The following is a 25,651-nucleotide window of genomic DNA, read 5'->3' as shown; positions in this document are numbered from 1 at the left end:
TTTAAAAAACTGCCCTAATTATTACACATATGTTGTCGAGGTATAATTTCAGAAAGAGAAAAATGCTTTTCTGAATTCTGTGCTTTGTAATTTATGGACATGTTTTGTGTTGAAGCTAAAGGGACTAGGGACCGTCACGCTGACAATTCTTACGAAGAAGAAAAACAAGGGAAAAATGAGATTCACACGTTAGAATGTTCACCTTCCTACTGAAGGGCTTTCTTCAAGCCCCAGGTAATCCCTTGGCCCTCTCTAAACACAAGAGGATTTCCCCAGGGCTTGAGAGGCTAAAGGACAGTGGTGGTGTTCTCTGGCTGTATGCACTGCAGAAGCACACGGATTTTCATGAGAACTACAAGCTGTCTGCTCTCCTTCAGGTTCATGGCTGAAGCTCCTAATGTTGACTTACTGGGTGGCAGAACTGTCTCCCCAGTTGGGTTCACTGTTATCTGCAAAAGCTGCTGCTTCATTAGACCCGCATTCCCGCAGCACAACCAAATCGTAGTCACTCTTGACTGATCCCATGCAGGTGCCAGGGACACAGAACAGGGAAGGTGGTCCCAGCCTTCAATGCCCCTGGTCTAGTGAGGGAGCAGACATGCACACTGACCCGCTTTCAGGAGTCCCGTGCTTTACCGTGACAAGCACAGGAACCACAATTACACCATCCTAATGGAAACTGCTCCTGGGGTGCAGATTTCTACCACGTTCTATGGATCACAAACTCTTGCCACGTTACTACGTTTAATCTCCGCAATCATCGATTTCGACAGATGCACAATATTCCTTAGCTTCTCATTATTTGCTATTAAAAATAGAGCTGATGACACGGGGAAAATTTGGTTATCTTCTGATCTTGGTTATCCTTATGTCCATAATGCCTCATCTAGAGTGGGTGCTAAATAAATGTATTCTGACTGAATGATGGTTCCATCAATATCCACTAGCCCTCCAGGGGGTATGCTGGACTGATTAGGTTCTCAACTTATTGATCTCCTATATGGTATGCTGTCCTAAAAGGACAGTTTAGGGGTGGTTTCCACCCTGTATTGCCAATTTAAACTTCTGGGAAGAAGCAGGGTTTCCTTAGTGGATGCCGACTGTCCTGTCACCCGCCATGATATGTGCACAGAGAAGGGCTTCCCCTCTTCCCATGTCCCTCCCACCCACCTTTATCAGGATGCTTCAGTGAAAAATTTAGAACGATACCATGAGGTGCTATTCTACAGACTCCCACCAGCTTGTTCTTCTGCACATCTGAGAACTGCTGGGTAAGCTTCGAGAAGAACACCTATCATGCAACCCTTTTCACGGCCCTGGTCATAGAGAATGGCCTGGATGGTGGACTAATTTTGACAAACCCAGCCAACTCTGCCAGAACAATCTTGTTAACAGCTACCAAAGGCCAGCTCTAAGGAGGACTGGGACTCTAGCATCTCATGTCACTGCAGGGGGAGAGAACCACGTGCCATCCAGGGGTGGGGAGGGGAGGACAGCCACACAGAGGACCTTGTGGAGGAGGGTCTCAGGTCACAGACATGGCAGGACCACCAGAACAACCTCTCCTCCTCTGCAGAGCACCCAGAGGCTCAAGAGTGAAAGGACCCACTCCACAGTGCAGACACCCTTGGGGGCGGGGGGGCGACCTAGAGGAAGCCCACGCCTCAGCTCTGCATGGAACTGGGAAGAAAACGATGTCAGCCAACTATTACTTTATCGAGAAATTATGCTTGATTTCTGAGAAGTCCTAAGATTGCTTTCTTGAAATAACATGAAAACTAACTTAGGAGGAAATCAGAATGTCCCTGGTTAACAAGCACTCCAAACCCGTTTTTGTGTGCGTGCGGGGCGGCCAGCCTACCTGGACAGAAACTGCAGGGGCAGCTGCAGGCTGTCCTTCAGGGTCTGCAGCTGCTGCACGTCACAGCACACGCTGACGTTGTCAAAGAAGAATCCTGGGCAGAGCTCCTTTTGGGTGAGAAAGCATGGTTATCACAGCAGAAAGTCAAATAAGGACACACATTTCTCAATGAAATAAGGCAATTTTATTCACACAGTCCTTTTTTAGGTACGCAAGAGTAAGAAACGTGTTTGCAAAGTTCTTGCAGGATTCTTTTAAAAGGTTTTCAAATTTGGGGCCCCTGGGTGGCTCAGTCAGTTAAGTGTCTGTCTTGGGCTCAAGTCATGACCTCAGGGTCCTGGGATCGAGCCTGGGTCGGGCTCCCTGCTCAGCAGGGAGTCTGCTTCTCCCTCTCTCACTCCCCCTGCTTGTGTTCCCTCTCTCGCTGTGTCTCTGTCAGATAATAAATAAAATCTTTAAAAAAAAAAAAAAAAAGAAGAAGTTGCAAAGAGCAACATGTGAGGTACCAAGATCAGTCCCTAAATAGTAACCTGCTATGAGGAAACTATGAGAAAGGCAAAAAGTCAGCCCCAGAGAAACTCCAGCCCCAGAGTTATATTATCTTCTGTGCCATTGTGTGCCCCAGATAAGCATTTGGGATAAGACTTAAGCCTGTTAGTTTCAGCCCCACCCCACTGAGATATTTACGGGATCATTACAGAGGATCTTGGATTAGCATTTTGTGTTCCCAGTGCCTGGGACGACAAACTTACCTGCATTAAGTCATACCCGTCCTTTGGCAAGGGTTTTGGTGGCCCCGAGTACTGGCAGTTGTACCTCTTGTCTCCAGATGCAATTCCACACTCTCCATACCACACGCAGGACCGTGCCAACACCTACAGAGCCGACACAAAAGGTCATCCATCAGGGCCTCAAAGGCTAAAGGAAATTTCAACAGCGAAAGCACCAGTACACGACCTTCCAACATTACCCGCAAAATGAAGTGGCAGCAAGAGGCAGTGGGTAGTTAACGTTTCGAAAAAATATTAAAATAGACCAGATGCCCAGAATGGGCTTGTCAAGTCAGTCAGTGAAGGAAGGTCCTAGAAATTATTTACATGATTTCTACTTCCTGCTAATTTGCTGATGAAGGGAAGCTCCCTGTAGGGATCACTAAGAATCAGTGTAGAGGAAAGAAAGCAAGATAATATGTGAATCTGCAATTATTAAGGCACTATTTTTGTACATATGCATAAGAAACTATATAAGCTCCAAATAACGAAGGAACATTTCCATATATATTTAGATTATTAATATCAGCACATCATGAGTAACATGAAAAGCAAAACCCAAAACACCCACAAACCCTAAGAAGGAACAAGAATAAACACCTCGTCCTTGAGATTTAAGTAGAAAGCAAGGCATGTGCTAACTTTAAGGAAAACCACCTCAGCAATCTCAAAAGAAAAATGTTCAACTCTTCAGTAGAGGTTTCTCAAGAGTCACTCATATTTCCCACGTGAGAGTCACAAGGCTGGACGGGGAGGAGGGTGCAGTGTGAATCAGCACATCGGCGAGGTCGGCCACGTTGGCCAGGGCCACGGGCCAGCAGGGGCTTGCAATCATCTGTCCCACAGGGAAACAAAAGCTATCAAGAAGCAATCATGACTCCCAAGGCACCCCATGGAAAAGCCATTAAAAAGAAATCTGAAGAGAAGCAACAGAGTGAATTCCCTCCAGCATAGTGGCACATGACCAACACGTGTATACAAGGAGGTCAGTCTGTCTGCTGGTCCCCAGCATCAAGATACAAATCTCACTACAGGCCCCTGAAATGCTAAAAACATGAAAGAAAAAAACAGCTCGCAGGAGGCTGGGCTGTGTATGTGCGGGGAACTGAAGGGGTCGGGATTACTTTGAATTCATTCTTTAGATATTTTAAAATTTATTTATTTATTTGAGAGAGAGAGCGAGAGAGCGCGAGCGCAGGAAGGTCAGAAGGAGAGGGAGAGGGAGAGAATCCCAAGCAAACTCCGCACTGACTGTGGAGCCTGCCATGGGGTTCCATCCCACAACCCTGAGATCACGACCCGAGCTGAAACCAAGAGTCAGATGCCTAACCAACGGAGCCACCCCTCATTCTTCAGATATTTTAAAACAGAAACTATGACTTAACCCTATCTGGACTCACTAAAAGTCATATGTTTAGGTCACAACATTGGGAAATTATACAAAGGAGCAAGTGACAAGTAGTCAACAATGCCACATATCAAACCTTTGGCAAGAAGTTGCAAAATTCCACCACCATTTTTATTTACAAAGAATTGCAGCAATTATGCCATGAACCTAGCGATTCCAGGGAAAGTACTGCTCTTTCCAAAACTCCAGTTTTCCAACTAAAAGGAATTATTCATCTACTGATGTTTGAAAAGGCTTTTTTGCCTTTTTTGCTAAGGGGGCATAACTGCTGATACATGTCATTTAAATTTAAGTGACCCCACCCTAGACTTCACAGAATGCTCAACAGACCCAAAGAGCAAGCAGGTCCAGGCCTGGGGTACTCTGGCAAGTCACCCACTGGAGTAACAGAAACCCAGTCAACAAATCACAACTCCAGCATGACTAACAGGATGGGGTCTGGAGTCTCAGTTCCCTTTCCTTAGCCCTCAGCGCTATGATAGAAAGTAAAGGCCCAACGCAGTGTGGTTCCCATTCATGCTTTATAACCCACATCTCTTACTTCAATGCCAAGTTTCCACGGTCAGGTAGAACAGAGGTGGGCAGGGTGTGGCGGGGAGGTCAGGAGCCCCGGGTTCTGATCCTCAGAACTCACGAGGCTGTCAATCAATGTGCACACTGAGCCTGACTGCACGTGGAGCAGGTTCCTTAACTGTGCTGAGCAGTTCTGCTCTCTGTGAATGGCGGCTCATAACCGTCACCAATCTTACAGGTTTGCTGTGAAGATCGGAAAGGGGAATATTATGTGGAGCACTATGCAATCAAATGCAAAGAATTATTGTCTTCCAATTGTTGGGACCTTAGCAAAGAGGTCCCAAAGACCTGAAGTAAAATACCTGAAATTTCTTTGGGCCCAGGAAAACTGTGCTTGACTCAATGCTTGTAGGTTTGCTTCCCAAGGTCATCCTGCCTCTAGAAGCAGCCCCAACCCAGTGGGGCCCAAAGGCACTTACGAGCCATTTAACTTGTGTGCTAGGCACTGTTTCACTGCTCTTCATATATTAATCCAATTAATCCTCACAACAAGTTGATGAAGAAAGTGCTATTATACCCATTTTACAGGTGAGGAAATGGGAGGCACAAAGAGGCTAATTTGTCCAAGAGTGGCAGAGCCAGGATTCAAACCAGAACATTCCAGTTCCAGAAACAGACTTTGAATCAAGTATAATCAACTGTATAACTAAGGTCCTCACTCTAGCACCACACCCCCTCCCCACCTTGCACGAGGCATGGGCATGTGTACACTCTTTTTCCACCTCAGCTTTCTTTCGGCTCACCTCCCTCTGATCACCCTTAGCTGAAAACGCCATGGAGCTGGCCAGGCAGGGACCTCCACCACCGGACCCCTCTCCTCTACCTTCTTAACCGCATCTCTTTGTGCATCCCTTCACCTGCTCCTACCAATAAATACTCTCCGATTTCATCTCCCTTTGGTCAAACGACCCCAATTTCTCTCCAGCTGCACTTCCGGTTACCTGCCCCACAATGCCAAGAGCTCCAAAGGAAACCAATCCTTCCTCCACGGCCCGATCTCTCCTCCTGGGGAAGCTCCCAGTGCAGGTGCACTTTCTGGTGCCCCTTCCTTCCCTGCATCCCCTTCCTGCAGAGCCCACTGCCATCCTTTGTTCCCCTGGGCACTACTCCCCTAGAGACGGCCTGGCCACCTCTCCTGCAGACCTGGCAAGTCTCCTACACAGCCCAGCCTGAGCTGGGGTTCCAAAGCTTTCCGGTGCTCAGAACCCGACAATCCACCTTCCCGCTGCCGGTGAGGCAAGCTCCAGATGCCTCACCTGGTTCCGATGTGCACGCTCATCTCCCACCCCTGCTTACCTTCTGTCCCACACTGAATGGGACCTGCCTGCCCCCCTGCTGTTCGTGCCTCCCTCCCCTACACTCCCGCTACCTGCCAAGGCCACTCTTCAACCACCATCTCCCCCGTGGGCCTGCTGGGGGCAGGACCAGGCAAGCACAGCCCCTCCCCACCCTGAGCTCCGTCATTCCAAGGGCTCCCCTGAGGGTATGCGGCCACCTCCCCCAGCATCCAGGCACTGGATCCCTCAATCCTCAGATCTGGGAGGCTGGTACCGGAATAACACCATTCCTCATGCCGGTTACACAGGTAGAGTGGCTCATCTGAGGCCATACCTAAAAACGTCAGAGCCAGACCCCACCCAAGGCCTGGCTGCTTCCTGGCTGGTTCGGAAGCCAGAGCTCCTTACTCCCCAGGCTACGCCGAGGGTCACTCCTGGCTGGGCCATGCTCATCTCGGTATCCCACCAAGAACCTAGCTGGCGTTGGAACGACTGGCCTGCGGGTCTCCAAACCGCTGCAGCACAGCGGGTGGTCAGGACTTTCTGGACAAAGATGACAGGTGCACCTTAGGGTCCCTGGGATGTCAGGGCAGCACGAGCTGACGCCAAGATCAAGGGTGTGCCGCACACAGGGCACTCGCTTCCTTTCTAAGCAAAGCACCTGCTTTCCAAAACGTAAGGTGTGGCCGGGTGCTGCCTTTACTGGGATACCAGGAGGCCTGCTGCTGACTTCACATCAGTAACACCCAGGCGGAAATAAAACCTAGCAATGTCTGTGGTCTGACCGAACCTGAGCTCAGGGCTGGCGACGGACGGTGGCTGCACAGAACCAGCCATCCTTCAGGTCACTGAGCTGTACACCAAAAAGCTGTCAGTTTCATACCCTCTGTGTTTTACCATGAGACATGAGCTCAGACGCCCTTCCTGTCAGAGAAAAGCCCAGTGGCAAGGACTGCAGCGAGCGAGCACGTTGTCAGTCATCACATTCAGACCGACCAGAATCAGAAGCTGCAGGCGTGCGAGCCACGGGACACGTCTCGTTAAAGCTGCGCTCCAGTCCCCCGGATCCGAATCTAAAGGATAACCATTCTTCACAGCAAGTCTCGTGGACCCTGACCAGTCATACAGAGCTATTTATAACCACAAGAACCATCTTATTGGAGCATTTAAAAATTTTACCGATTCCTAAAACGTTAAAAAAATGAATGACTGTAGGATTTATGTCCTCTAACTACGGACTCCATACCCACTCATCACAAATCTGCAAACATCACAGGTATATGTGAAGTAACCACCCCCCTTCTCAGATTTAACCAATGCTACTGTATTAGATCTGGGTCTTCTAGGCTTTTAATTCCTCCCAACAGGTAACCTGTAGAGACGGACAAGTGCAGTAACTTTTAAATAGCTTTTTCACAAATAAGTCTCAACAACCCTGCACAGACTGGCTTTCGGCTCAACTTGAACTGCCCTTCACTATATTCATCCGGGTGTTTTCCGTAGAGGGCCACATATGAAATACTGTAGGCTTATGGGCCATAAGGTCTTTGTGGAAAATACTCAACTAGCCTGTTGTAGCTCAAAAGCAACCACAGACAACAGGTACGTGATGGGTGTAGGGGTGAGGGAGAAAACTTTATTCACAATGACAGGCTCTGGCCAGGCCGTGATCTGTGGGCTCCTGCCCTAGGATGAAGCAGAATTTATGAGAATCACAAAGTTGGGTATGTGGGAAGAGGTGCCAGGGGTAGTTTTTGGCTATTGTCTCAACTCCCTAGGAAGACCGCAAAATCATTAAGCGCAGAGCCCAGCTGTTCTATTTCCTCTGAAAGTCTCTGCAGTACCTGACCCAGTGTTCACCAATTCAGAAACCATCAAATCTCTCCATGTGTTGAAGGAGTTCAAATGGATTATATAAGAAGTTAGAAATGAGAACTACTGCTTGTTTTGGCTTTCCACCAGAATTTAGGAGTTACAACGCTATAGTGTGTCTGCTTTTAAAGGTTAGGTCATATGGCTATTTCACAACATGCTCCAGAGCTTAATGATAGGGTATACGACTGGACAGGGAAGTTTCTTCCAATAATAATAGTTCAGCAAGTTAAAAAAAAAAAAAATGCCCCTTCTGCTATATGTCGGCAACGATAGCAACTGCAGAAGAGACCCTTATGGGGAACTCCATAAAAGCATGTCTGGTCATATGGAGAAGAGGCCCTGCAAGTCAGCAACAGAGTCCTACACTCCAGGCTGCCTGCAGTAAATCTCAACTAACTCAGCATAAAATGCTTCGTGGACATCAACTGTGTGCCAGGCACGAAGTTAAGTGATTTCTTCCTTCCTGCCTCGCATACTTCTCAGATACCCTCTAGGGTGGTAGGCGGCATTTTACAGGTAAGGAAACTAAGGCTCAGGGAAGACTCTCTGAGGTCACGTGGCTCCTACGTGACAAAACCAGTAAGGAGAATGAAGATTTTGAAGGCCAAGTGAATTAAACATTCTCCATCCTCTCCCCAGTCCCCACTCCCTAGCTGCTGGACTGCTCAAACTCCAGCTCCATTTGTGCAGATGTATCCTCAGAGCGTCTGATACAGAGAGTCCCTCTTTCTACACAAACATGTTCACCTGTGGAAATAATGGCTACCATTTACATCTTCTTACGGACGTCTCCAGGCAGCTGTCAAATCACACTAGTGACCACTGACCATCCTCAGCTCCAGGCCTGCACTGGCCACCCCACGGCACGTGGAGTGCAGGGCCAGGTCCTCTCACCTCTGCCACTGTCCTGGATGGGTAGAGCTCATGGCAGAACCTGGAGCCACACCAGCTCAAGCTCCAGCAAGGCGGGTCGGGTAGGGGGTAGGGAGAGGCCTCTGCAGGGAGCAGAGGGGCTGGCCTGGCCAGTCAGGACAACGCAGGATGGGATGGACTGGAGCTAGGAGCAAACCCTGAAGGAGATGCCCTACTGGCCACCTGGAACAGCTGAACACTCATTCAATTTCGCTTGCTAAACATGCAGAATCTGGTAGCAAGATTTTGAATTTGAATAAATTAGAGCACAAGTCAGAAGACCGTGGTTCAAGCCCCCAGTCTGCCATTTACTAGCTATGTGACTTTGGGACACACCTGAGCCTTAGTATGCTTAATTTCCTGCAAAACAGGAAACACAGCATCCCATGTATCTTAGAGGGGTCCTGTGATGTTAAAACGAGACCAGATGTGCCCCAGCAATGGAGTACTACACACAAATTAGGTAACTCTTTTTTTGGTTTCCTGTAATCTAGAACTTCACTTCAAAAAACTTTTGAGTTAGCCTACATACCATACAATTCTCCCTTTTCAAGTATACAGTTGAATGGTTTTTTGTAACAAATAGGTAACTCCCCCCTACTTTCTCCGGTTTTCCTCTTGTCTACCTGGTAAGCATTAATTTACCCTCCAAAGGTCAGTTCAAAAACTGACTCCCCATAACATTTTGTTCTTCCCTTTATTAGAGCACATTTTGCATTGTATGGTAATTTTATGTATTCCCCCTCCTCCCCGTCACTATGAACCAGCCAGGGCAGAGACTACTAACATTTACAGTTTAAAGAATGCTTTCTGTACAGGTAATTCTTTTTTTTTTTTTTTTAAAGATTTTATTTATTTATTTGAGAGAGAGAGCACAAGAGAGGGGAGCGGGAGAGGGAGGAGCAGACTCCCCGCTGAGCAGGGAGCCCGATGCGGGACTCAATCCCGGGACTCCAGGATCATGACCTGAGCCGAAGGCAGTCGCTTAACCAACTGAGCCACCCAGGCGCCCTGTACAGGTAATTCTTTTGGTCTACTTTTGTATCTACACTGTGCCCATAGCAACCACTTTATATATATGAAACTAGTGAATGACAGGAACTTTGAGTTCCTCTGTGGCCTAAGGGACAATAACAAGACAAAGAACAAATTTTAAAACTTCCCTCTCAAATCCCCCAACAGTACACTTGCATCAGAAACAGGTTTGGGTACAATGTAAAAAATAAAACAAACGGTAAACAGTTTTTTTTCTTTTTTTACCCTAAGTTTTCTTGCCAAAGCAAATATTCCGAAAATATTTGAAAATAAGAGGCATAGTCCAAGCAAAGAAAAACTTGTTGGGCCAGAGTTGGTTATTGATTATCACCCAGAAAGCAATGCAATTCTGGTTTCTACCAGCCTCTGCATCCTTCCATCTTATCCCCACACCTAAACCCATGAAGGCCCAATGATCTGGTGACTCAGAAAAGAGAGTCCTGGCCATATTGGAAATGGTAAAATACAGTTCTTGCCCTCAAGAAGCCTACAATCTACTACTTCAATTCAAGCAATACTTCTCTTTTCATGAGAACGGTGAGAAGGAGGCATATATGTTAACCCGATTTTACAGAGGAAGAGACAGAGGCTCTAGGGGATCACTGGCTTACCCGATATCACTCTTGGTGAGAAGGAGAGTCCAGACCCACACCCAGGGTAAGACTGCTATTGCAGTATAAACACGGATTTAGAGCCTCAGAGAGAAGGTATTCTAGTTGGGGGAATAGGATAACAAATACCATGGATAATGCAGTATTTGAACTGGGCCTTGGAAGACGGGAAGGGTTTCGATAGCTAGTAGTTTATTTGGCTGGAGAGCTGATGCCCTTCATAGAGCTATGGGTGACAGGGCAGAAAGGGGCAACCATGATCAGATTAGAGATTGGTCTAACCCTGGTTTCCGCAGTAGATAATGTGTCATCCTTAAAACACCCTGAAAAGCCTCCCTTTTGGGAGTAGTGCAGGGTGGGGAAGGGTTACCCAGGAAAAAGAGATCATACTGTCTTCAGACCAGAGGCATTCTTTGTTCTGGGTAACATGATAAACACTGAAGCAATACAAAGACCTATTCAGCAAGTCGTTTTCTTTCTGCCCACTCGCTAAAATAAAATCCTCATTTTCCCTTGATTACTTATGTTAATAAGATATCTGAGCGCAGCATCAATCAAGGAGTAGGAGAGACTGGGAAATATTAACCATCTGAAATTGGGGCGAATGTGGGTTTTCTTCAATGCCCTTAGGTCAAAAGATTAAACTACTGCTGATCTCTTCAGGAAAAAACCATTTTAATGGCCTAATTCCTACCCAGACCTCACTATGTTCCAAGTTCCTCAAGAAAAAGCTTGTAAAAATTACAGACAGGAGAGAGACGTATGATTTCTCAAAACCGCACACATTATTTGGATGACCACAAGGTTTACAAGCCAGGCAGGCTAGTGATATTTCATCATCTGTAAAAACTAAAAATTAAGAAAGGCAAAAATCCCCCTCAAATGTCTATCAGACCTTACAAAGGACAGTTAGGTCTGTTAATTCTGTGACAGAACTTCCTGAGTGCTCAGGCTGAACCCAGACAAGGTGCTATCACTGGAAAGAATTCTAAAAGCAGACCCTCTCTTTCCCCCCAGTGTGTTCAGAGGTACTGGAAGCCTCTGCCCACGCAAGGGAGCTACTTTGTAAAATAACAAAGGCATATTTCCAGTTAAGATTTACAGACCTTTCCAAGCATTTTGCAAGAGACTCATGATGAACCTCTGACCTATCTCAAAAGTCTTGGGAAGAGAGGCACTTGTTGGCCATCAGTCTTGGATATTACCTTGAGGTGAAAGGATTTCAGAGGTAAGTTAAAGCTACTTACCAGTGTAAAGCCTGTCTACCAGATCCTGACCTAAAACTCGAGGCAAACTGAATAGCTGTATTTTCTTTAAGGCACAGAATTACTCCTGTTTCTTGAGTTTTTACTACAGTGGTAAGGTCTCTCCATATACCATGTTATCTAATAACCCCAATAATCCTACAAGGTATTGTTGGTCTTCAAAAAAAAAACCCTGAGGCTTGACAGAGTAACATGCCCACACCAAGAGCTGTAATCTACCCACTGACCCCATTCCAAACCACCTCCCTGCTCTCCTGTCTCCCCTCCCAACCAGGCACCAGAGGTGTGGTCTCCCACAAGCCCACACGGCTGGGGATCCCTTTACATACACAGAGGAGGGAGCCACAGCTCTTCTCCTGGCTCTTGGACCCTTCCTGGGTCAGCAAAACCTACCTGCTTCTAACAACTACCCAGAAATTTAAGGAGAGGTTTCCTAATCCAGGGAAGCACCCGAATCTGCTTTCCCCTCTGATTTACTACCTCCTCGTTACTGACATGTACATGAGTGGGCACAAGGGCTCACCAAGGGAGTGGATCCCAGGGCTCCACTCCTGCATCCTCATCTAGTTTAATCAGCACTATAACCTTAGACTTTCTCCCCCAACCCCTGGTTTTAGAAGAGAAAACTGTAGACGCAGAAAGAGCAGTGAATGCAGCTAAGGGTTTGTCAATTTTCTCTGTTCAAAGAGGCAGCTCTTAATTTCATTGATCCTTTCTCTTGTCTTTTTAGTTTCTCTAATTCATTTATTTCTGCTCTGATCTTTATTATTCCCTTCCTTACTTGGGGCTTTGTTTTTACTTTTTCTAGGTCCTTTAGGTATAAAGTTACAGTTACATTGTTTGAGATTTTTCTTCTTCCTTGAAGTAGGCCTGTATTGCTATGAACTTTGCTCTAAGAACTGCTTTTGCTGCATCCCATAGATATCAGTAGGTCATATTTCTGTTTTAATTTGTCTCTAGGTATTTTTTAATTTCTCCTTTGATTTTCTTCAGTGACCCATTGGTTGATCAGCATGTTGTTTAATCTCATTTTTCTGGTTTTCTGGTTTTCCTCTTGTAATTAATTTCTAGTTTCATACTAAAGTGATCGGAAAAAAAATGCTTGGTATGATTTCAACCTTCTTGAAGTTACTGAAACTTCTTTTGTGACCCCACGTGATTTATCCTACAGAATGTTCCATGTACACTTGAGAAGAATGTGTATTCTGCTGCTTTTAGAGGGAGTGCTCTGTCTATATCCATTAAGTCCACCTGGTCTACTGTGTCATTTAAGGCTGATGTTTCCTTATTGATTTTTCATCCACTGATGAAAGTGGGCTATTAAAATCTCCTACTACAAAAAAAAAACCTTTTTTTTAATAAAATAAATAAAATCTCCTACTACTATTGTATTGCTTTCAATTTCTCCCTTTAGGTCTGTGAATATTTGTGTTATAGATTTTGATGCTCCAATGTTGGGTGCATATTATCTTTAAAAATGTATCTTCTTGCTGGATAGACCTCTTTATCATTATGTAATGAATGCCCTTCTTGTCTTGTATTACAGTCTTTGTTTTAGGGTCTACTTTGTCTGATATGAGTATAGTTACTTCAGTATTCTTTCCATTTCCATTTGTATGGAATATTTTTTTTCCATCTCTTCACTTTCAGTCTTTGACTAGGAAAAAAGAGAGAGGGCTCAAAATCAGAAATGAAAGAGAAGTTATAACTAATTCCACAGAAATACAAAGGATCATAAGAGACTACTATGAAAAATTACAAACCAACAAACTGGACAACCTAGAAGAAATGGATAAATTCCTAGAAACACACAATCTTGCAAGACTGAATGATGAAGAAATAGGAAATGTGAATAGACCGATTACTAGTAAGGAGATTGAAACAGTAATCAAAAATCTCCCAACAAACAAAAGTTCAGGGACCAACCAGATGGATTCACTGGCAAATTCCACCAAACATTAAAAGAAGATTTAATACCTACACTCAGGGCGCCTGGGTGGCTCAGTTGGTTAAGCGACTGCCTTCGGCTCAGGTCATGATCCTGGAGTCCCGGGATCGAGTCCCGCATCGGGCTCCCTGCTCAGCGGGGGGTCTGCTTCCCCCTCTGCCCTCTTCCCTCTCGTGCTCTCTGTCTCTCATTCTCTCTCTCTCAAATAAATAAATAAAATCTTAATACCTACACTCAAAGTCTTCCAAAAAATCGAAGAGGAGGAAAAACTTTCAAACATTTTATGAGGCCAGCATTACCCTTGCACTAAAACCAGACCAGGGTGCTATTAAAAAAAAAAATTAGTCCAATATCCTTGATGAACACAGATGCAAAAATCCTCAATAAAATATTAGCACACCGAATCCAATAATACATTAAAAGGATCATACACCATGATCAAGCGGGATTTACTTATGGATTCAAGGATGGTTCAACATCTGTAGATCAATCAATGTGATATATCACATCAACAAGATGACAGATAAAAATCATATGATCATCTAGATAAATGCAGAAAAAGCAGCTGACAAAATTCAACATCCACTTATGATGGATATACCCTCTCTCAACAAAATGGATATAGAAGGAACATACCTCAATGTAATAAAGGCCATCATGACAATCCTACAGCTAATATCATAATCAGTGGGGAAAAGCTGAAAGTTCTTCATCTAAGAACAGGATGCCTATTCTTGTCACTTTCGTTCAACATAGTACTGGAAGTCCTAGCCATGGCAATTAGGCAAAATAAATAAAAGGCATCCAAATCAGAAAGGAAAAAGTAAAACAGTCACTATTTGCAGATGACATGATACATGAATTCAGTAAAATCGCAGGATACAAAATCAGTAAACAGAAATCTGTGGCGTTTCTACACACTAACAATGAAACAACATAAAGAGAAATTAAGAAAACAATTCCATTTACAATTACATCAAAAAGAATAAAATATCTAGGAACAAATTTAACCAAGGAGGTGAAAACCATAAGACACTGATGAAATAAATTGAAGAAGACACAAAGAAATGGAAAGATAATCTGTGCTCTTGAATTGGAATAATATTGTTAAAATGTCCATACCACCTAAAGCAATCTACAGATTCAGTGAAATACCTATCAAAATTCCAATGGCACACTTCACAGAACAGGAACAAATATTCGGGGTTTTTTTTGTTTTTTTTTTAAGATTTTACTTATTTATTTGAGAGAGAGAATGAGAGAGAGCAAGAGAGCAAGAGAGCACATGAGAGGGGGGAGGGTCAGAGGGAGAAGCAGGCTCCTTGCTGAGCAGGGAGCCCGATGCGGGACTCGATCCCTGGACTCCAGGATCAAGACCTGAGCCGAAGGCAGTCGCTTAACCAACTAAGCCACCCAGGTGCCCGTGGGCAGAAAACTGAACAGACATTTCCTCAAAGACATACAGACATCACACAAGACATACAATAGCTACATGAAAAGATGCTCAAGATCACTATTAGGGAAATGCAAATCAAAATCATGAGGGATCACCTTGAACCTGTTACAGTGAATATTATCAAAGAGACAAGAAATGACAAGTGTTGGTGAGGGTATGGAGAAAGGAAAACACTTGTACACCGATGGTGGCATTGTAAATTGGTACAACCATTGTGGAAAACACTCTGTGATTGCTCAAAAAATTGAGAACAGAAATACCGTATGAACCAGCTATTCTACCTCTGAATAGTTACACAAAGAAAATGAAAACACTAATTCGAAAAGACATATGCACCCTACATTCACAACAGCCTTATTCACGATAATCAAGGTATGTAAACAACCTAAATGTCCAATGACAGGTGAATGAATAAAGATGTGATATATTTATACAGTGGAGTATTACTCAGCTATAAAAAAGAATGAGATCTTGCTATTTGTGACAACACAGATGGACTTTTGAGGGGATTATGCTAACTAAGTAAAATAAGTCAGATGAAGAAAGACAAATACGGGTGATTTCACTGATATATGGAATCTAACAAACCAAACCAAACTGACAGATACAGATAACAGACTAGTAGTTACCAGAGGGGAAGGAGGTTGGGGATTGGGCAAAATGGGTCAACTGTATAGTGATGAATAGTAAGTAGGCTTGTGCTTATCATTTTGTAGTGTATACAGGTGTTTAAATTATAAAGCTGTGCACCTGAAACTTACGTAATAACAATAATAAATAGCAGTGAAGCATTCATGCCCTAGGCTACTGAACCACAGAAAAGCTGACCCAGGGAGTCAGGCCACTGAGTTCCAGGCCCCACTCTGTAGCTAACTAATATTGTGACAAGGGGAAACTCAGTGATCCCCTGCTGGGTCTCCGTTTCTAAAGATGTAAAAGAGAGTTAACAACAAGTAACTTGCACTCTCGAGAAGACCAAGCTGACTGACTTAGGACGGTTTCAATTTGGCGCTTGGCAATTTGTTTCCTTTCTTCACCTCCCCTCCCACCTCCACCTTCGGGAGAAGGGGAAATAAAGTGGCAGGATATTCTAAACAAATTCATAAAGAGTTCGTGCGCATGTGGCCGGATTTTTTTTTTTTAAAGGCAGGTTAAATAAATAAGATCCCGCCCCCTCTCTACCCACTTTCGTCCTTCCCTCTGATTCCACATCCTAAACCCAGAAATTAGGTGACCACAGCTGAAACGTGCTCAAAAGAGGTCAAGCGAGCTGTTTCCAGTTGCCACCTCTTCCAGACCACAGAGAAGAATGCGTGGCCAGGGAAAGAAACCGGAGCGGGCGGGGGACGCCCGGGGCTCCAACGCTGAACCAACTTCCCCAGGGCCGGCTGGACGCGCGCCGGCCCGGGGAACCGGGCGCCCTCACCGCCTCGCCTCGTCCCCCCACCCAGAGCCCTCCCGGGTCGCGGACGTCCGCTTACCTGCGCGGCACAGAGCAGCAGCAGGAGGAAGCCGAGGGCTGGGCCGCGCGCGGTCATGCTGCCGCGGTGCCGGGCTGCGCACAACGGTAGAACTCGGCTCGGCTCGGCTCGCCCCGGCTCGGCGCGCTGGGCGGGCTCAGGATCCCGTGCCAGCCGAGGGAGGGCGCGGACGCCGGCGGCGGGCGGTGAGCGCAGGTCAGGAAAGAGGAAGGCGTTGTCGACTCCTCCCCTTTCTGGGCGGTGCCGCGGCCGGGTCGCCCGAGACCCGTTCTGGGGCGGGGCCGACCCTGGGAGGGCGGGGCCGGGGCGGGCCCCAGCCGGGGCGGGGGCGGGGCCTGACTGGGCAGCGCGGCTTTGGCTGGGCTTCCTCTGCGGTTATCAGCTCTACCTCCTGCGGTCCTGCGGCCGTGGGGGTGCGGCATAGGGTAGGGATCCCAGACTGGGGCAGCCGAACTTCTGGAACCCGGCTGGGGAGGATATTTCTGGAGTTATGCCGAAAGTGTGTGGTTTTGATGTTTTAACTCTTTTCCCCCTTTTTGTCTTTCCTGAGCTGGGGACGATGGGCGAGAAGGTTTTAGTAAATGGGAGCGCTTGGAGACTGTTTTCCCAATTCCGATCCCACTCCTCAGCGGAATAGGTATTTCGGCCCCGATTAGCACTCCGAGCAAATTCTCCGCCCCAGACTCAGCCACCAAAAAGGAATCGGTGCCCGGGCTTCAGCGACGCCCGGGGCGGTGCCGCGCGGTGGCCTGACCGCGTTGTGATCCGGGAGCGCGAGGGGCGGAGCGCGATGGTGGGCGATGCTCTCGAGCCAGCCAATCTCCGCTTGGTGGCCTCTCGGCCCACGTTTGGAAAAGCTCTAGAACACCACCCGCTGGTGGAGCTGCGCGTAGCGTGACTTTGGACCGGTCCGCGGGAGAAGACCCCCCTCCCCCCAACCCAACCTCCCTCCCTCGCAAGGTTGACCCAGAGGTGGGGCCAGAGTCCATTTTTAATTTCTAGGTGAAGTCAGGTAAGATAAAGAAGCGTTTTCATTTTTGAGCCTTGCACATACTATCGTTTTTGCTCTTGCACTTATTTTTATTATATGCATTTCTAGTAACATTTTCCCTCAGATTTCATTTATTGAGACCGCTCAAAAGCGTCAGTCATTATTTTGAAGTTAAGGAAATGTAAGTAAGGATCTCTTTTCCCAACGTGGAAGCCAATTTACAATGAAAAGACTAAACATACGTCTGTAGCAATGATTAAATCCAGTCCTAGGTAGGACCATGACGCAGGTGATATTCCCAGCGTCGCTTACAAAGCGTCTGCTTTGGTTACTGTCTTGCCTCCCCACCTCCTCAGCCCTGGGATGTCCACCAGGCCGGCTGGGCGTTGAAACTATAGGGATTTCCTCTAGACCTTCAGTCCTAGATCTTACGTGAAGGCTTCCTGGCCCTCTTGCAACTGTGCGTTCTCCCGCCCTGGTGATTCATTTGAGATCAAGTAGTGTGCCTTAGTTCCGCAGGGACTCAAACTGTTGTCACTGAACCAGCAGTATCGGCAATCACCTGGGAACTTGTTTGAACTGCAAATTGAATGTTCCACCCTAGACCCACTGAATCAGAAACTCAGGATGAGCCAGCTCTTTGAGTTTTAATAAGCCCTGCAGGTGGTTCCAATGCACACTCAAATTCTAAACTGTTCTAATGGATTCCTGGGATCGTGGTGGATTAGTTACCCTTCCAATTTTAGCAAAGTCCTAATGGAAAAAAGGAAAAAAAAGCCTTCACTAAATAATTAACTTGAGTAAAGGAAATATGAGAAATGTCTGGGATGGGCAGAAATTTTGATGCCCCACACATTATTATGTTCACTATTCACCAAAAGGATAACAAAAAGACCTTTAGCTATTTTTTTCTAGTTCTTTTGTACGACTTCAATAATACCCAAATGCCTAGGAAATATTTTTAAAATAAACTATCATATTTCTAAGAGAAATGTGTATTGTTTTTTTTCTCTGATGAAGTAATTCATACTTATAGTAGAAACTTTGAAAATACACCAAAGTTTAGGGACAGAATAAAAAACCTTTTATAATTCCATCCTGGGTAATCAGTCACACTGTGGTATATTTTTTCTTTCTATAAAAATGGTTTTAACATGGTTGAGATCCTAGGAGAGACTTTTTGTTAGTTTAGGTAATATTTAATACCACTATCGTTATAAACACCATTGAACATTGACTGCATAATAATAAAGGAGAAAATAAGAGGGAAAATGAAATTATTAAACACACATCTTTATAAATATGCAGAAACATCCTTGGAAGACTCTGCATTTGAAAGCATATATGTGAATATAATATATGGACTTCTAAAATAAGCGGGACATACTGAGCACAGTTTGAAGCTTGCTTTTTTTTTTTTTTTTTTTTTTACATTAAGCCATATGTTTTTTTCCACCTCACTACTTCTGCTAGCTCTATGGGATTTCATTCTGTATATATAACAGTCCTGAAGCTGGAGTGATGGAGGCCAGTGTCATGGCAGTACCTAAGTCAGTAAAATATAGTTCACCATCCGGTAATACTTCCAAAATACTCAAGTCTCAAATTGCATTTCTTGTATATATGAAGGGTTTGTATGGTTCCAGTAATACTGCAAAAATTCACCTTTTTTCTTCCATATGCTTCCTCACATTCCTGAGCTTGTCTGGATTCCACAAAGCTTTGCATCTTTCTGTGTCCTCTGCTTTCCTCATGATATCATATCACAAAAGTCTAAAAGCTATTGAACATTTACTGTAGGGAGGGAGATGGGAAAGTTGACCCGAAACAAAATTCTCTTTGCCTTGCAGATAGAAGGGGAAGTCTAGAAATACTCATGTTAATAGTTTTGATCCATTACCTAATCAATATCCTTTTGGACATTTGGTTTGTCACTTTGGTTACTGGAAACAATAATGCAATGAACATCCTTGTGCCTAAATCCTTGCGATTGTGTACAAGTAGAACTGTTGGAAAAAATTATCATTGGCTCAAAGGAAATGTTCGTTTTAATTTTCATTCTGGCTAAATTGCCCTCCAAAGAGATTGCAGTTTACTCCTTTGCTAACAACATGTGGAAGTGCCTGATTCCCACCTCCTTGGCAACACTTTTCTTTGCCATTCTGGTAGGTGAAAAATGGCATCTGTGATTTTACTTATTTTATTTCTCTTTTTTAAAAAAAGATTTTATTTGAGACAAAGAAATGGAGAGAGGGAGAGAGAGAGAGAGAGAGAGAGCACGCGCACGCGCAGGACCTGGGGGGAGGGGCAGAGGGAGAAGCAGACACCCTGCTGAGCAGGGGGCCGGATGTGGGGCTCAGTCCCAGGACCCTGGGATCATGACCTGAGCCAAAGGCAGATGTTTAACTGATGAGCCACCCAGGCGCCCCTACTTATTTTATTTCTTATTTTTTTTTAAATGGTGATGCTTTAATTTGTATTTTATTAATTATAAGAGAGATTAATTATAAGTGAGATTAAGCATCTTCATACATTTATAAATGATTTATTTCTTTTTCTGTGTTTTTTATTTTCTATTATTTTCTTTTTCATATTGACTTGTAAAAGTTCTCTAAGAAAATTAACCCGTTTGTCTAGCATATATGTTGCAGATACTTTTACTAATTTACAATAGTTTGTAGGGTAATAAAAAAATATCCCATATTTTCCTCTAGAGTTTCAATGATTCCATGGAAATCATGATCTGGAATTATTTTGCTGCAAGGAGTGATGTAAGGGTCCAGCTCCCCTCCTCCTTACAAAGCCTGGATAATCACAGGGATACCTGCTCTCAAAGTTATCATTGGTTCTTGTGTTGCCCAATCTAATGACAACCCCTTTCCTGTCATCTCACTTGACCTCTTAGTGTATTCAACCCAGATGATCACACTGTCCTCCATAAAACAGGTTCTTTAACCCTCTCATGGGTTACCTCATTGACTAAACATTGACTGTACCTCATCTTCTAGACTCGGGATGCGCGTTGAGCAATATATTCATGTTAATAAAATTTTATTACAACAAAATGCCTTTGAATCCTTCCAATACAGAAGCTTTTTTTTCCCCTGCTGACTTGGAAACTTCAAAACAGGCCGTGATACAAGTGGGCAAAGAAAAAAGAATGCCTAACTTCGGCACAGGTTGCAAACTTGCCTGGTTTCTAATTTGAAGGCTGAAGTTCAATAACAGGAAATGAAGACAGAGCTGGGCCTTTGGGGTACTAGGAGGCAACTGACTTCACCCCGTGATATCTGAGTCCGTGCTGATGGACCCAGCCCTTCTTTGCTTACTTTTTTCACTTTTTCCCTTTGTAGTAGCTCAGGCTGCCAGAGCAAAATATCATAGACTGGGTTGCTTAAACACTTATGGATCTGGGGTGCACGATTCAGCCCATAGCACCCCACCTTTTGCTCAGGGTTGCATTATGACTTTTAGGGCCCTAGGCACCTTTGCTTTTGGGTGCCCCTTCCTCCTTCCAAAACAACCACTTAAAAGTACATTTTAAAACTGCATGGGTATAAAAATGAATATAATACAGGCTGCCTTCATTATTGCATATTCATTATTATTACATCTTATTTTTCTTCTGATTTTAAAATAGAAACTAAAACATTTTTGTGTGAATTTAGCAGTATCGGGGGCCCGAGGCACTGTTTCCTGTGCCTGATGGAGAAGCTGGCCCGTTGCTAACATCATAGAACTTCCTGCAGCATTCACAGGCATTGTAAGTTTTGCTGATGGACTGCCTAAAAAAAAAAAAAAAGAGGTCCAGGGCCAGCAAGCGCTGGCCCTAAAAGAAGCCCCTGTAGATAGTAGGAGGTTACCTAGCTGAACACAGATAATAGGAGCAGGTAACCCCCTCACAACACTCTTCTTCTGTCGGACTATGCTTTGCCATTGTCCCCTGATCACACAGACGAGTCCTGATCCAGGGCAGGAGGAGAAGTGCATAAGCACAAGAACACCAGAGGAGGAGAGCATAGGAGGCCTTCTTGGAGGCTAGTTGCCACAGATCCATGTCGCCACTATGCAGAGGAATGCTATAGAACATTTTTAGCACTGCAAAGGCTTCTTTAGGCCTTTTCCCAGTCAACATCTTCACCCCCCTCCAACCAAGAGGTAGCCACAATTCTGATTTCTCTCACTATAAATTGGTTTTGCCAGCTCTTGAACTTCATGTACATGGAATCATAGTCTCTGTGTCTGGTTTCTTTCACTCAGCCTTGTCAGATGTGTGGGTGTGAGACTCATCCACATTGCTCAGAGCACTAATTCACCCTTTTTATTGCTGAGTAGTATTCCATGGTATAAAAATACCATGGCAAACATTTGGGTTGTTCCCAGTTTAAGCTTTTATAAATAAACTTACTATGAACATGTCTTTTGTTTGAAATATGCACTCAGTGCTTTTGGATTCTGCAACAGACTTTTAAAACTCCATACTTAAGCCGAATTTTATAGACATCCTCATTTAAAATAGCTGACAGCTATCACTCATGACTTTGGTGCCAGTGGTTAGGACTGACTCAGAAATGGGGGTTCGTTGGTCAGACTTACGGTAAAACATTCTCCTTAGTAAGGACACTTGAGCTGCTGATCGATCCAGCTGTGGGTTGCGTGTGACTTCCGCTCAGAGAGGATGCTACCAACGCGGGAGTAACTTGAAACTTGGCCGTCGGTATCTCACACTGGCTTGCCCCTCTCTGTAGGATTCGGTCACACGACACAATTTCCTTCGCCTGAGGTGTCTGGGGTCTGATCTTCCCTACAGTAGGGAGTCCAACTCCTCCAAACCGAAGACTTTCTTTCTTTTTAAGATTTTATTTATTGATTTGAGAGAGAATGAGAGAGAGAGAGAGCATGAGAGAGGGGAGGGTCAGAGGGAGAAGCAGGCTCAGCCTGATGCGGGACACCATCCAGGGACTCCAGGATCACGACCTGAGCTGAAGGCGGTCACTTAACCAACTGAGCCACGCAGGTGCCCTGAAGACTTTCTTTCTACGGCTATTCTTAAAAGTTCAACTCTGGGAAAGTGAGAGCAATAGCACAATAGCAGCCTTTCCCTTGTTAAAAATCAAAGGGTGAAATCCTAGTGAAGGGAGGACAGACGACGGGGGCTGGGGGGGGGGACAACGACTCTGTTAGCAGAGACGAAGCTGACAAGGCATCCAAGACTCGAAGATCTTTAATAGCTTCCTTCAATTGATAAAAGCATGACTTCATTCAGATTTTAAAATCATCTTAAGGTTTTACTAAAAGTAAGGGTGAGGGCACCAGGAAAAGATTCTTAAGACTTTCCAGACCCACTAATGCATCAGTTACGTAACTGAGGGCTAAGTCTAGTTGGAGAGCCTGGAGAAACACCCCTCTTGCCTTGGTTTACTTATCTCACTGTGTTTGGCATGTTAAGCAGACTAAGGACACAAGCTGGGCTGTCAGCCAGTGGAATGTGAAATAAAGTATTCTAATTTTTTCTAGAGAGCACATCGCTTGTTTTGTTTTGTTTTGTTTTGTTTTTTTGTCTGTTTTTCTCCCTATTTTGAAGCACAGGTAAGTACAAGAGCCTGAGCTGACATGGACAAAGGCATGTGAAATCCCAACATGGTGGGCTCTGTTACTGTGGGGCCCCACACAGTTCTTTTTTTTTAAGATTTTACTTATGTATTTGACAAACAGACACAGCGAGAGAGGGAACACAAACAGGGGGAGTGGGAGAGGGAGAAGCAGGCTTCCCGCCGAGCAGGGAGCCCAATGCGGGGCTCGATCCCAGGACCCCGGGATCATGACCTGAGCCGAAGGCGGATGCTTAACGACTGAGCCACCCAGGCGCCCCGGGCCCCCACATAGTTCTATGCACTGATTTTTTAGCATCTTTTTTTTTTTTTTTAAGATTTTATTTATTTATTTATTTGAGAGAGAGAGAGAGTGAGAGAGAGAGAGCGCAAGAGGGGGTAGGGTTAGAGGGAGAAGCAGACTCCCTTCCGAGCAGGGAGCCCGATGTGGGACTCGATCCCGGGACTCCGGGATCATGACCTGAGCCGAAGGCAGTCGCTTAACCAACTGAGCCACCCAGGCACCCCGGGCCCCCACATAGTTCTATGCACTGATTTTTTAGCATCTTATCACAGTGAAATAACACTCACTAAACTAATTGACCAGCAGAGATAAATGTAGTTTCTCTCATTTTCCCAGGAAGGTAATAAAACATTAACTCACAGGCCCATCAACACTGCGCCACACAGATCTTGAATCTCTATAGTGTGGGCACCAAGGGCAGGAACACCTCATTTTATTGTGCTTTGCTTTATTGCGCTTTGCAGATACTGCATTTTTTTCCTCTCTTTTTTTTTTTTACAAAATGAAGGTCTGTGGCAACCCTGCATCAAGCAAGTCTACTGGCCCGGTTTTTCCAACATTTGCTCACTTCGTGTCTCTGTGTCACAATTTGATAATAAATGCTTGCAACAGTTCAAACTTTTGCATTGTTATTCTATCTGTTATGGTGATTTGCAGTCAGTGATCTGGTGCTGCTATCGTCATTGCTTGGGGGCACCACGAATTGCTCTCCTGTGAGGCAATGAACTTAACTGATAGATGTGTACTCTGATTGTTCCACCCACTGGCCATTCCCTGTCCCAGTCCCTCTCCTCGGGCCTCCCTAGTCCCTGAGACACAACAATATTGAAACTAGGCCAATTCGTAATCCTACAATGGCCTCTAAGTGTTCACGTGAAAGAAAGAGTTGCACGTCTCTCACTTTAAATCAAAAGCTAGAAATGATTAAACTTAGCGAGGAAGGGATGTTGAAAACTGAGGCAGGCTGAAAGCGAGGCTTCTTGCGCCAGTTAGCCAAGTTGTGAATGCAAAGGTAAAGTTCTTGAAGGAAATGAAAAGTACTACTTCCGTGAACACATGAATGATAAGAAAGCCGAAACAGGCTTATCGCTGATACAGAGAAAGTTTGAGTGGTCTGGATAGAAGATCAGACCAGCTACAACATTCCCTTAAGCCAAAGCCGAATCCAGAGCCAGGCCCTGCCTCTCTTCAATTCTGGGAAGGCTGAGAGAGGTGAGGAAGCTGCAGGAGAAAAGTCTGAAGCTAGCAGAGGGTGGACCATGAGGTTTAAGGAAAGAAGTCGCCTCCATGACATCAAAGTGCAAGGTGAAGCAGCAAGTGCTGATGGAGAAGCTGCAGCCAGTGATCCAGAAGATCGAACTAGAACTATGGATGAAGGTGGCTAACTGAAGAACAGATTTTCAATGTAGATGAAACAGCCTTCTATGGAAGAAGGTGCCATCTAGGACTTTCACAGTTAGAGAGAAGTCAGTGCCTGGCTTCAAAGCTTCAAAGGACAGGCTGACTGTCTTGTTAGGGGCTATTGCAAGCTGGTGACTTTAAGTAGAAGCCAATGTTACTGACCATTCTGAAAATCCTAGGGCTCTTAAGAATTATGCTAAATCTACTCTGCCTGTGCTCTAGAAATGGAACAGCAAATCCTGGATGACAGCCTGTTTTTTTTTTTTTTTTTTTTTAAGATTTATTTATTTAACAGAGATAGAGAGAGAGCATAAGTAGGCAGAGCGGCAGACAGAGGGAGAGGGAGAAGCAGGCTCTCTGCCGAGCAGGGAGCCTGATGCGGGGCTCGATCCCAGGACTCTGGGATCATGACCTGAGCCGAAGGCAGCCGCTTAACCAACTGAGCCACCCAGGCGCCCCGACAGCCTGTTTGTTTACAACATAGTTTACTGTATATTTTAAGCCTGATGTTGAGACCTACTGCTCCAGGGGGAACAATAAAAAAAGATACCTTTAAAAATATTACTGTTCATCGGCAATGCACCTGGTCAGCCAAGAGCTCTGATGGACTATGAGGTTGTCACCAGTGTGACTCCTAACCCCCCTGGACTCAGGAAACTCCTAGAAGCTTCTAACTATCAATTTCATCTTTTAGAAACTAACCAACAAATGGCTGGAACAGGAAGAGAAACACTTGAATAGATCTCAGGACCGTGCCTGCTCAGATGAGTCAGAAACTGCCCTACCAAGTTACCTCAGCTTTGTCATCTTTATTTTAATGTTAAAATCTCCTCTGAGTATTCCACCCCACCCCCCTCCCCACCCTCATAAAACGAGTCTGCTCACCCCTGTT

General features: G+C 45.1%; 1 protein-coding gene across 1 annotated transcript in view; it reads right to left on the bottom strand.

The window, feature by feature from the left end:
* The window catches only part of NPC1 (NPC intracellular cholesterol transporter 1), a 48,359-nt gene extending 31,764 nt beyond the window's left edge, over positions 1–16,595 (bottom strand). The window contains exons 1-3 of the mRNA XM_034995898.1: positions 16,473–16,595; positions 2,614–2,736; positions 1,862–1,968 (exon numbers count right to left, since the gene is read on the bottom strand). Coding sequence (XP_034851789.1) covers positions 1,862–1,968; positions 2,614–2,736; positions 16,473–16,529 — 287 coding nt within the window. The 5' untranslated portion in view covers positions 16,530–16,595. The remainder of the gene's footprint in view (positions 1–1,861; positions 1,969–2,613; positions 2,737–16,472) is intronic.
* Between the last annotated feature and the right edge of the window lie 9,056 nt (positions 16,596–25,651).

Source organism: Mirounga leonina, unplaced genomic scaffold (assembly GCF_011800145.1).
Source record: "Mirounga leonina isolate KUSES-001 unplaced genomic scaffold, KU_Mleo_1.0 Mir_93, whole genome shotgun sequence".
NCBI classification, from domain to species: domain Eukaryota; kingdom Metazoa; phylum Chordata; class Mammalia; order Carnivora; family Phocidae; genus Mirounga; species Mirounga leonina.
This window is presented reverse-complemented; position numbering and strand designations above follow the sequence as displayed.